General features: G+C 36.9%; 1 protein-coding gene across 1 annotated transcript; it reads left to right on the top strand.

Annotated features, from left to right (window-relative positions):
• Positions 1–1,855: 1,855 nt before the first annotated feature.
• Positions 1,856–9,416, top strand: LOC105045618 (uncharacterized). Its single transcript, XM_010923969.3, has 6 exons — positions 1,856–2,233; positions 2,325–2,446; positions 2,601–2,691; positions 3,565–3,694; positions 3,781–3,854; positions 8,598–9,416. Exons 1-6 carry the CDS (start codon positions 1,944–1,946, stop codon positions 9,067–9,069), a joined length of 1,179 nt encoding a protein of 392 aa, XP_010922271.1. The 5' UTR covers positions 1,856–1,943; the 3' UTR covers positions 9,070–9,416.
• Positions 9,417–10,701: the final 1,285 nt, after the last annotated feature.

The raw sequence follows: 10,701 nt of genomic DNA on the forward strand, positions 1-10,701 counted from the left end.
GATTTTAGAGAATCTACTCAATACCCAGGAAAAATGAGATTCTCCTCCACTTCTCCATGTCCCATCTGCTCCTCTCTCTCTCCTCTTCACGTCCAAGAAGTTGGACGTCCATCTGGTGCTTGTCCAAGGCGTGGTGGCTTCCTGATCAAAAGGCTGTAGGGATTTGTCGAGAAGCTGCTGCTCCAACTTAAGAAGATCTTTTGAATATCTTTCAGATCAGATCCAGATCTAATTTTTGGAGCAGAGATTCGCAAGAAGAAGACGATCCAGATCCTGCTCGAGTGGATACCGGTAGAAGTCAGGCGACTGCGTGGCTATTTTTGAACCTCGGGCATTGCTGCGATCATCTACAGGGTAATCTAGTTACCCTAGAGTTATTTCTCTAATCCTCAAGTTTTAGATTTAATTTTAGATTAAATATCAGATAATAAGAATCAGATCTAATAGACCTTAGATCTGAAATAAAGTAGGATAAATTTTTTTTTAAAATATTCCATTCCAGATCTCATTAGATCTGGAAGATCCTACAAGAAAAAAGGCGGTTTTTCCTTCACTAGTGAGCTCAAATATCCCTAGGATCAGCGTCTAATTGATTTAATTTTCAGACCTAGATTAATATAAATGAAGGCTGTGGTTTGTGGACCAAGGAAGGATGATCAAATCCCTGCCCTTAAGATACATTATGGAAATGAGATGCAACAAACCAAGATGTCCAAGCTTCGTGATTAGCACATAATTAAGATTAAATTAAATTAATTTATTTCTCTTTTTTTTAATTATATGGTTAGGTCTCTAATTTTTTAAATTTTTTAATCTTTTTTTGAAATATATATATATATATTTTTAAAGATTCTAAGTCAACTCAACCTTTTCATGCCCTAGGATAATCATGCAACATAACTTCCAGTTATGCTAAGGCAACCTTATGTCAGGACAATCAAGATTGATAAGAAGAATAAAAATAAAATAACTAAGATCAAAATAATACGTCAAAAGAAAAGAAATAGGTTAAAATACGGCCTGACTTCCGGTACTCACCAACTTTAAAGTAATGCAAGATAAGGAAAATAGAAAAGTAAGATTACAGCTAAACAGAAAAGCGTGAAGAGCGAGAACTTAAAACATAATTTAAACACATCAATTTTTCAGCAACGGCGTCAAAAACTTAATATGTTTTAAATTTATCGCAAGCACATAGTGTGCAATGTAGCATATCCAATGAGTATGGATCGATTCCATGAGGAATTAGATTTTTAAAGCATATCAAATATTTGTTTAGACGGATTTTAGAGAAAAAAAAATTATTTGTTGGATTACTAATTATCAAAATAATAAATAAATTAATTATAAAAATAAACGATTCATAATATTTACATCACGTCTAAATTTTGAATATTTTTTTTATCCAGCAGTTATGCCTCTGTATCCTAAAACTAGTTATGCTAGCTTCATATCTTGTATAATTCTAAATTTTGGGACAGGTGATTAGAGCATGGATGAGCTTCCGGTTTCCCTCCCTTTCTTTCAAAAGTTAATTGAATTCTTTGAGCCAAGTTGGTCCTCGGCTAAATTGATGTTCCGGACCGAACTTGCCACAAGCCAACTAAAACTCAAACCTCTCTCTCTCTCTCTCTCTCTCTCTCTCTCTCTCAAAAGTTTAAAATAAATAAATAAAAGTCTTACCCAAAAAAAAATTTTTAAAAAAAAAGAAAAAAACTAAGCCAAGTTCCTTGGACTTGAACTCAAACCTGACTCAACCTCGAGCCGACTTAGATTCGAGCCCTAGGCTTTTCGGCAAAATTGGCCCAAATTATGTAATTTTTTGATCTTTTCTTCGAATATAACGCCTCCGCGTTTCCCCTTCTTTCCTTATCGAGGAAAACCCTAAACGCCCCACCCTCCCTCGACGGAACCCTAGCTTCGGATCGTCGTCGAAGGAGGAGATGGCGAACCGGACGGATCCGGCGGCGAAGAGCATACACGGGACGAACCCGCAGAACCTGGTGGAGAAGATCCTGCGGTCGAAGATTTACCAGAACACCTATTGGAAGGAGCAGTGCTTCGGTCTCACCGCGGAGACGCTGGTGGACAAGGCCATGGAGCTCGACCATCTTGGCGGCACCTACGGTGGCAGCCGCAAGCCCACCCCTTTCATGTGCCTCGTCATGAAGATGCTCCAGATCCAGCCCGAGAAGGACATAGTCGTCGAGTTCATCAAGAACGAGGACTACAAGTACCGCATTTCCTCGCCTTTTCCGATTTCTTTTCGGTTTTTCTCCTTCGAAAACTACCGAAAGATCCGATTTTTAATCGATTCGTTGCAGGTATGTTCGAGTTCTCGGGGCTTTCTACATGCGCCTCACCGGGTCGGTCACCGATGTGTATCAGTATCTGGAGCCGCTCTACAACGACTACCGCAAGCTTCGCCGGAAGCTACCTGATGGAAGTAAGACGCAATTTTTTTTTTTTTTTTTTTTGTTTCGATTTAGAAAAAAATGGGAGATTTTGCATAAGAATGGCATGCGAAAGTTACGAGTCTGTTTCTTTTGTAACGTTTTTTCTTCAATATTATGGCATATTGATTGAATTTTGTTTTTCAGAGTTTTGCTTGACTCATGTGGATGAAGTCATTGACGAGCTGCTCACAAGAGATTACTCCTGTGATATTGCTCTCCCACGGGTTCAGAAGAGGTAGCCATTTTCTGACCTTGATTTATGAGATTTATATTGCTTTTCATCCCTTGTTTATTGTTTATGATTTTATTACAAGTTATTAAGTTATGTGCCATTTGATGGAAGCGAGCAAGAATATGTTTAATTACTCTTTCCATGCAGAGTCAAATCATGAGTAAATTAGGTCAACATGCAATTTATCCCCTTTAGACCTGTATTAGCTGGCCCACTGCATCCGTCCCAGCAAACTGAGCTTCTCTATTGGGCTTGCGTTGTCATCGTGTAAGGTTGTCTTACATATTTGGTGGTATATATTTGTTGGAATATTTCTCCAGTTTCATTTTGAAATTAATTCTTATATGCTATCCAAGTTATGATAACTTGTGTACATAAATTGCACTGTGATATAGTACTTGAGGAACTTAGCTGATTTACTTTTTCTGTGTGTATGGTGGACATGAATGTTCTCTCATACATGAGATAATTGCAGAAGACTGTTCCCCATATATTTTAGGTTTAATGCAGGGATGGTCTCAAAACTTGATCAGGGAATGTAATTGTCGTCATAGATTTATCCAAGATTTTCTATGTTTATTTCTTTTTTCTTTCTTGATTTACCTTGATGGCTGATGTCAACTGCTGATGTATGAGCTTCTTTCTGTTCCCATATATTGCTCACCATCAAATCAGCAGGCCGAATATTGACCATTAAGCCATGACAGATGGATTCTACATTTTCATTATTAAAATACAACATTGATTATAAGAAATGATGCATTATCTTGGATAGGTATTTTTAGTTCTCAAGTCTGCTAAGAATATATGCGGTGTTGCTCTTCAGTCACCTGTAGAGTAGAATATGAACTTTATATCCTAGCTTTGTATGTACAGGTGGACTCTTGAAGCTTCTGGGATATTAGAACCCAGAAGAAGTGCTTTAGAAGAAGATTTTGAAGAGGAAGAAGAAAAGGAAGAGGATGAGCAAGCTATGGATGCCTATGAAGCTGATGCTCATGAAAAGGTTAACATTTCAGTCTTTTTCATAAAGTGATCTATTGTATTTTTTAGAACAATCCATTTCTTAAAATTACATATGGTCTCTTCTAGGATTACTATCATGGACGGAGTCCCACTAGGGAAAGAGATAGGGACAGAAAACGGGACAGCTATAGATATCACAGGTATTTATGCCAACTGAATATGTTTATATTCGGTGCATCATCTTCATTCACTGTTTTTGGCTTCTATACTTCCAGCGGTCATATTTTGATATATTTATGTGATGCAGAATATATATGTTTTACTTTCTCGCCTAGAAGACGTTATAGATGTATTAAGTTGTTTTCGCAGATACTATTTTTAAAATTTCAGGTTTTGTGCATAGTCCCCATTCTCAGTTTTTCATTTCTTGTTTTCACTATGCAGTGTCATATCTTTTACATGGTCAACATTCCTCATAATTTTCTTTAAGTCTGCAGGATGAGAGCATTACCAGTTGTGGTTGTCCGCTTTTAATGCTTAACTGGTAGTAACTGGTTGCATTTAGTTGCACATTTGTTATCCTTTTGGAAAATGCATTGCTGAATGTTAGAGTGAATCATACTACTGTGGGTTTAACTCAAATGCTACCATGTCAACTCAGTCTTTTTGTGTTTTTTTTTGGGACTGCAGTTTGTGAGACTTTCATTGTTTTTGATCTAGAACATCCCAGCCTTGGGTTAAACTAGGCTGATGTCTCAAGTAAATAGCACTTGAACTTTTAATCCCAGTGACTGTGATGCATTAATTACACATAAAGACTTAAATGAAGTGCATTGTTGATATCCTTCTTTTTACCAAAGCCAATGGAACTGCATAAGTATTATAGTTTGGTAGAGCAAGGTTTGGAACTAAGCATAGTTCTATAGTTATGCATGGTTGAATTAGAGATGCATTAAGTTAAGATTAATTGGATTTTTTTCTCCTTTTGGACATCCTGAACTTCTGTGATTTATACTTTATTTAGAAAAAAAAAACTTAGCAGCGAAATCTTGGGTTTATTATCATACTTATATTGGCGAAGTCACTCTATTATCTTGTGACAATTTTTAAAAGTGTAAAACAATACACTAATAGCCGAACCCACGTAGTTGGGAAAAAGCTAGATGTTTATGGTTATGATAAAAGAATAGTCTAGTAATGGAAGTATATGATTAGAAAGAATACAAGGTCACTGAGAATGTTGGTCTATCTGCATATCTAAACTTTTATAATGATATGCATGTGGGAAAGTCTGTTTACAATGTGCATGCATTAGAGGCCTGCCCTTTATTATATTTTTGTCTATTGCTAGAAACCGTGTTCTTTTCCCATGGGCTATGGCCTGCGTATTTTGTCTTCTTTGCCATGGCACCTTACCGTGATATAATTCACCACATTGTTCTATCAAAACATGTCTTGTTACCAGAAATTGGATGTTACAAGCATGTCTGTGTGTCTGTATGGGATTCTAATTCTTGGTTCCTTAAAATCGCTTCTGGTTATAGACATGTACATGTCCTAATTTGTGTCCATCTAGTGAAATTCGAATTGCAAAAAAAAAGAAAAAAAAAAAAGAAAAAAAAAAAAAGAAAAAGGTGATTGCTAGCCATGGTAAGACAAGCATGTTGGCATTATAGACAAGAGGAGTAAGCTTTGAATTCAAAACCTTTAGGTCTGACCATAAGAAACTTGAAATGTGTATTCTGTATATCTGCAGTTCTTTCACAGCTGATAATCTAACTAGACTTGTGCCTGAGTTTCTGTTTTCAGTTCCATGCTGGCAATGAACAAGATTACTAATATTACAGTCCGCAGCTTATTGGAATCCATTTTATGTGATTAGGAACAATTTATCAGTTTGGTCTTAATAGTTTTGTTTCTGTTATTTGTTCCATAAGCATACTGGAAGCATTTATTGTAACACTTAATTTATAAGACAGTACTAATTACTGCCATGGCATTTCATTTTCAAGAGCCATTGGTAGATTGAACTGCTTCCTACAATGACTCATGACAACTCTGCCAGGTTTCTCTGCACTGATAGTGTGCAGTGAGAAGTATGATGGGTTGAACAAGTCAGATAAGAGTAGGCATCAAGTTGTTTTAGTAGGAAACTTAGAAGTCTGACCTACAGAAAGGTTTTTCCTCCTGTTAGATTGAGCTTCATAAGCAGTAACAGAATTTCTAAATCTTTTTTTCTTGGATTTTTCTCTGACTTTCAGTTTTATCAGTGTTGGAATCTCTAATTGCTTATTGATTTCTATCACAAACGTATCTGAAAGTCATTGCCACATACAAGGGGGTTTCTGCCTTCATTTTTCCGAGTTATGTAAGTAGATATCTTATTGAGATCTGTGTCATACGATTACAGCCATTCTAATGATCAAGATGCATGTACTTCAAACTGTCCCTTTTTGAGTTGGCTACCTTGCCATAATGTTGGATCACCTTAACAATTTCCAATATTTGATCCTTAACTTGCAATGAAATATCATCCCTTCCATTTTTATCTTCTAAACAATGTGGAAAAAGGCTTTTCATTCACCTTTTTATATTCTATCCCCACTCTAAGAGTTGTAAATTTTGAAAGTCATGGCCCTTAATAGTTTGTCATTGCTGATCATGCTTGAGAAGTGCATGGCTTCAGAAAGGTCATTCATCTAAGCACATGTATTTTGTTATTATCTTCAACTGTACTGAAATCTCACCTGAAGCTTGACTCAACTGTATTGGTAGTCAGTCTTGACTATACCCTGTTATGATTTTTCTTGCTGCCTAAGTTTGCATTTTTTTTTTTGGAAAAATTTATCAGTCTGCTCTTAATAATCTTGTTTCCATAGTTTGTTCCATTAAACATACTGGAAGCATTTATTGTAACACTTAATTTGTAATACAAAACTAATGACTTCCATAGGATATCAGCTTGAAGAGCCATTGGTAGATTGAACTGCTTCTTAGAATGATTCATGACAACTCTGTCAGGTTTCTCTGTACTGATAGTGTGCAGTGAGAGTTATGATGGGTTGAACAATTAACATAAGAGTATTCATTAAGTTTTCCTAGGAGAAAACATATACGGTTTTCCTCCTGTTAGATTTAGCTTCTTAAGCAGTAACAGAATTTGCTTATCAAAAAAGCAGGAACAGAATTTCCGAATCTTTGTTCTTTTGCATTTTTTCCTCAGCTCTCAGTTTTCTTAGTATTGGTAATCTCTAAATGCTAGCGGATTTCTATCACAAACACATGTGAAAGTCATTTCCAGATACAGGGGCGCTTTGCTTTCTTTCTTTCTTTCTTTTTTTTCCAGGTTACAGGAGGGTTTTTGTTTTCAATCTTTAATATTCATGTGTAGATAGATTTCTTGCTGAGATCTGTATTGTACAATGAGTGCAATCATTCTAATGATCAAGATGCAGGTATTCAAAGTGTCCCTTTTCTTGAGCTGGCTACCTTGCCATGATGCCGGATCACCTGAACAATTTCCTTTATCTAATCCTTAACTCACAGTGAAATGTCATCTCTTCCATTTTTATCTTCTAAGCAATGTGGAAAAAAGCTTTTCATTTAGCTTGTTATGTTCAATCCCACTCTTAAGAATTGTAAATTTTAAAAGTCATGACGGCTGTAATAGTTTCTCATTGCTGATTATGCTTGAAAAGTGCATGGCTTCGGAAATATCATCTATCCAAGTGTATACATTTTGTTAGTATTCTCTTAAGTGTAACAAAATCACAAGTAAAGCTCGACTCAAATATATACTGTTGGTAGACCAACTACATCCTGTTGTGATTATCATGCTGTCCAAGTTCACATATTTTGCTATTGTTTCTGTGTATAGGGAAGTCTAGTTGGAGTCAACTATTTATTGCTATTCAGTCTTCATGATATCTGTTAAGTTGCTTACAAATGCATTGTTCAATACACAGGATGCATATGTCCTGAGCAATAATACTCTTCACAGACATAAAGCATGCATTAGCGCGTGCACACATCCATTCATCTTGCTAGTATATTTCTAGTATGGGAGGACAGTGGAGTCAAGAAATGGGAAAGTGGCATTTATTCTGTGGAAACTTTTAAGATGGACCAGCATGTGGCTTCTAAAAATTTTAGGTGTAGGATAGGTTTTAAAAGATTTGAGCCTAGATTAGATGATAATATGCCCTCTTCACGAAATTGTTTAACAGTTTAAGTTGCATTCTTAATCTAGATTCTTAAAAGTTTTGGTATGACCAACAGATCACTATAAATTTGAACATTAGAGGATGTTTGGCTTATAGAATCATGGAAATCCCAACCTGAGGAGAATTTCACCCTTGGACTCATCGGTGTCCAGTAAGTTTAGCATAGTTTGAATCATTAAGGGAGAAAATCGATTGTGGTCATTATGGAATTGAAAAGTTGGGAAATATGGCCGTTATTATGTAGTGTCAGGATAGCTGTAACCAACTTCTTTTAGGTTCTTATAGAGGATTATATTCAAAAGATAGGTGGAGATATTACCATTGCAAGTCCAAAGGTAATGGACTTCTATGTATTACATATGTTTATGATCGTGTTTTTCAAGTTCATGTATAGGAGCTGGAGAAATTTTCATAGATAAGTGGTATTGCATTACTTCAGAATGGCACTTCACTGGTTCTAGTTAATGCTCGTGCAACTGTGCATGCTCTCTGTAAACTACTTTGTGAAGAATTTGGCATGGCTTCTGAAAGGATTATATCAGTAGTTGAAGCATTATGCATCTTACTTTGAATATACCTTTTATCTTTATAGTATGTTTTTGTTCTTTCCAAGGTGCCAAAACTCTCAATTATGTTAGTTTTCCTGAGTATGGCGATCACAGTAAGTTATAGAACTTTTTTTTGGAGGGAGAAAATTTAACCTTGCTTTTTCTTTGACAGGGACAGAGACTATGATCGGGACTATGGAAGAGGACGTGAAAGAGATCGAGATAGGGACAGAGAACACGGTAGAGATAGGGATAGAGAAAGAGATAGGGACAGGGACAGAGACCGCTATCGTCCAAGAGATGAGAAAGATTATGGTCGAGAGAGGGAGCGAGAGAGGGATAGGGATGGCAGAGAGCGGGAGAGAAGAGATCGAGACCGTGGACGGCGTAGGAGTCGTTCAAGGAGCAGGAGTAGAGATCGCCGAGAACGAGACCGTGAAGATGGTGATTACCGTAAGAGGCGTGCTCGTGGCAGTGCAAGCCCTCGGAGGCGGCCTGAGGAGGATGGTGGTGCTCGGGAGGAGCCCAGGAAGAAGAAGGAAAAGAAAGAGAAAAAGAGTGATGGAACTGATCACCCAGATCCAGAGATTGCAGAGGCCAATAGACTTCGTGCTTCACTTGGGCTGGCACCTCTGAAGCTGTGAACAAATTAGCATTGTGTATAGTCATGTGGAAGAATGACTCGAGAATTTTAACAGTTTGATCCTGGCGATTAAGTTTCCAGTCTGCACAACTGCACAATGGCATCTTCCTCTCTGTAGATTTTGAAAAAAAAAAAGGAACTACATGATGCTTTGATGTAATGAAGTCTAGTTTTTTTCCCCCGTCGTTCTTATCTCAGCACTTTTTACCAATGTCATGGTTGGGTTTTGACCTCCATTGATGGATTGGAACCCTTATGTCTTCAGGGGGATAAAGGAGACCTTGGATTGAAGAATGACATAAATCATCATCTGTCTCTATTTCTATAATATTTTAATTTACCTTTTTATACCTTCTTCGGTGAGTGGATCAATTGCTGGAACATTCATAGATAATCTGAAGACTATCTTAGTCTGGATCTCTGGATTCGTCGATATCTTCCACATAAATTCAGAGGAAAAGTTGAACTTAGTGCTGGAAAAGTGGCCATGCGAAGTCCTGTGGGACATAGATTGATTTAGTCTCAAGTTTTTCATTCTGAATGAATATGCAGGGTGGATGTTTATGGATGCCCTGGAGGTGGCTCAACTACATGAGGTTTTATGCCAGTGTTGTTATGCTCTTTTCCAACTTTGTTGCTCCAAAAAAAAAATTAGCAAGAAAGTAGCTTATTACAGACAGCAGATTCACGGGCAGGGCTGTAAATGATCCTCCAAAACTAACTTGACATGGATCTAACTAAATTTTTGATAATCTTTCATCACATCAAACTTGGGTTCTATATGTAGGATCTGATGTCGTATCAGCTTGGACTTGGATCTAGCTACATTCGGATTTGAAAATCCGATAATCCGGATACATATGCACAAACTATGTATGTAGCATGCATAAATATATGAATATAAACTATGAGTTGTGTTAATTTTTTTTTCTTTATGTTTAAACCGTACTCTTTTTTCTTCATGCATTCCCCCTTAATTCTCACCTTACTGCTGCTTCTGTGCCAAAACCCCAACACTTATATTTTTATTCTTTTCTCTAGAACTAATCATGGATTTCCTATATCATGCTTCTTTTCTACTGCAGTTGCAGCATTCCCTATATTTGGAGGACTATTGTGATAGGAATAGTTTTAATTTTGAAAATTATTAACTCCTAGGTAGTTAGCCCACTATAATAATGTGTTGAATCTGTATATTAATAAATAAATAAATAAATAAAAGCACTTGAACCCGAATTCAAATGTGTTAGTTGAATTTGGATGCGAGTTCAGAAACTGCTCATTATGATGGATCCAAACACAAATTGGAGCAGGGTTTTTTTATAAGTTCAGATGTGGATACAACATAAATCCGATAAGTTCACAGCCCTTATCAAAGCATAACATTTTGTAATTTTTTGAGGAAATCTAGTCTTGTAATCTAAACCCCGACTAAGCTGTGGAGTAGCCGGGATTACCTATTGTTGGTCACTCCATTTGGAAGTCCCAACGGCTGCTCTCTAGCCCCCAATATGAAGTTCCAAAGGTAAAAACCGGGGTTGGCTTGGACTTGGTGCTTTTTGCGTGCCAAAGGCCTTCGATGGAGAGGTAAATTAACCCTTCGGCCAATTTATGAAGTCTGCATGTATTATTT

The sequence above is a fragment of the Elaeis guineensis genome, chromosome 5 (genome assembly GCF_000442705.2).
Source record: "Elaeis guineensis isolate ETL-2024a chromosome 5, EG11, whole genome shotgun sequence".
NCBI classification, from domain to species: domain Eukaryota; kingdom Viridiplantae; phylum Streptophyta; class Magnoliopsida; order Arecales; family Arecaceae; genus Elaeis; species Elaeis guineensis.

Bases quoted from the DNA above. Each gene is read 5' to 3' on its own strand.
- LOC105045618 (XM_010923969.3), top strand. From the start codon at position 1,944: ATGGCGAACCGGACGGATCCGGCGGCGAAGAGCATACACGGGACGAAC. The intron at 2,234-2,324 runs GTACCGCATTTC...GATTCGTTGCAG, and splicing joins ATCAAGAACGAGGACTACAA to GTATGTTCGAGTTCTCGGGG. The intron at 2,447-2,600 runs GTAAGACGCAAT...TTTGTTTTTCAG, and splicing joins CCGGAAGCTACCTGATGGAA to AGTTTTGCTTGACTCATGTG.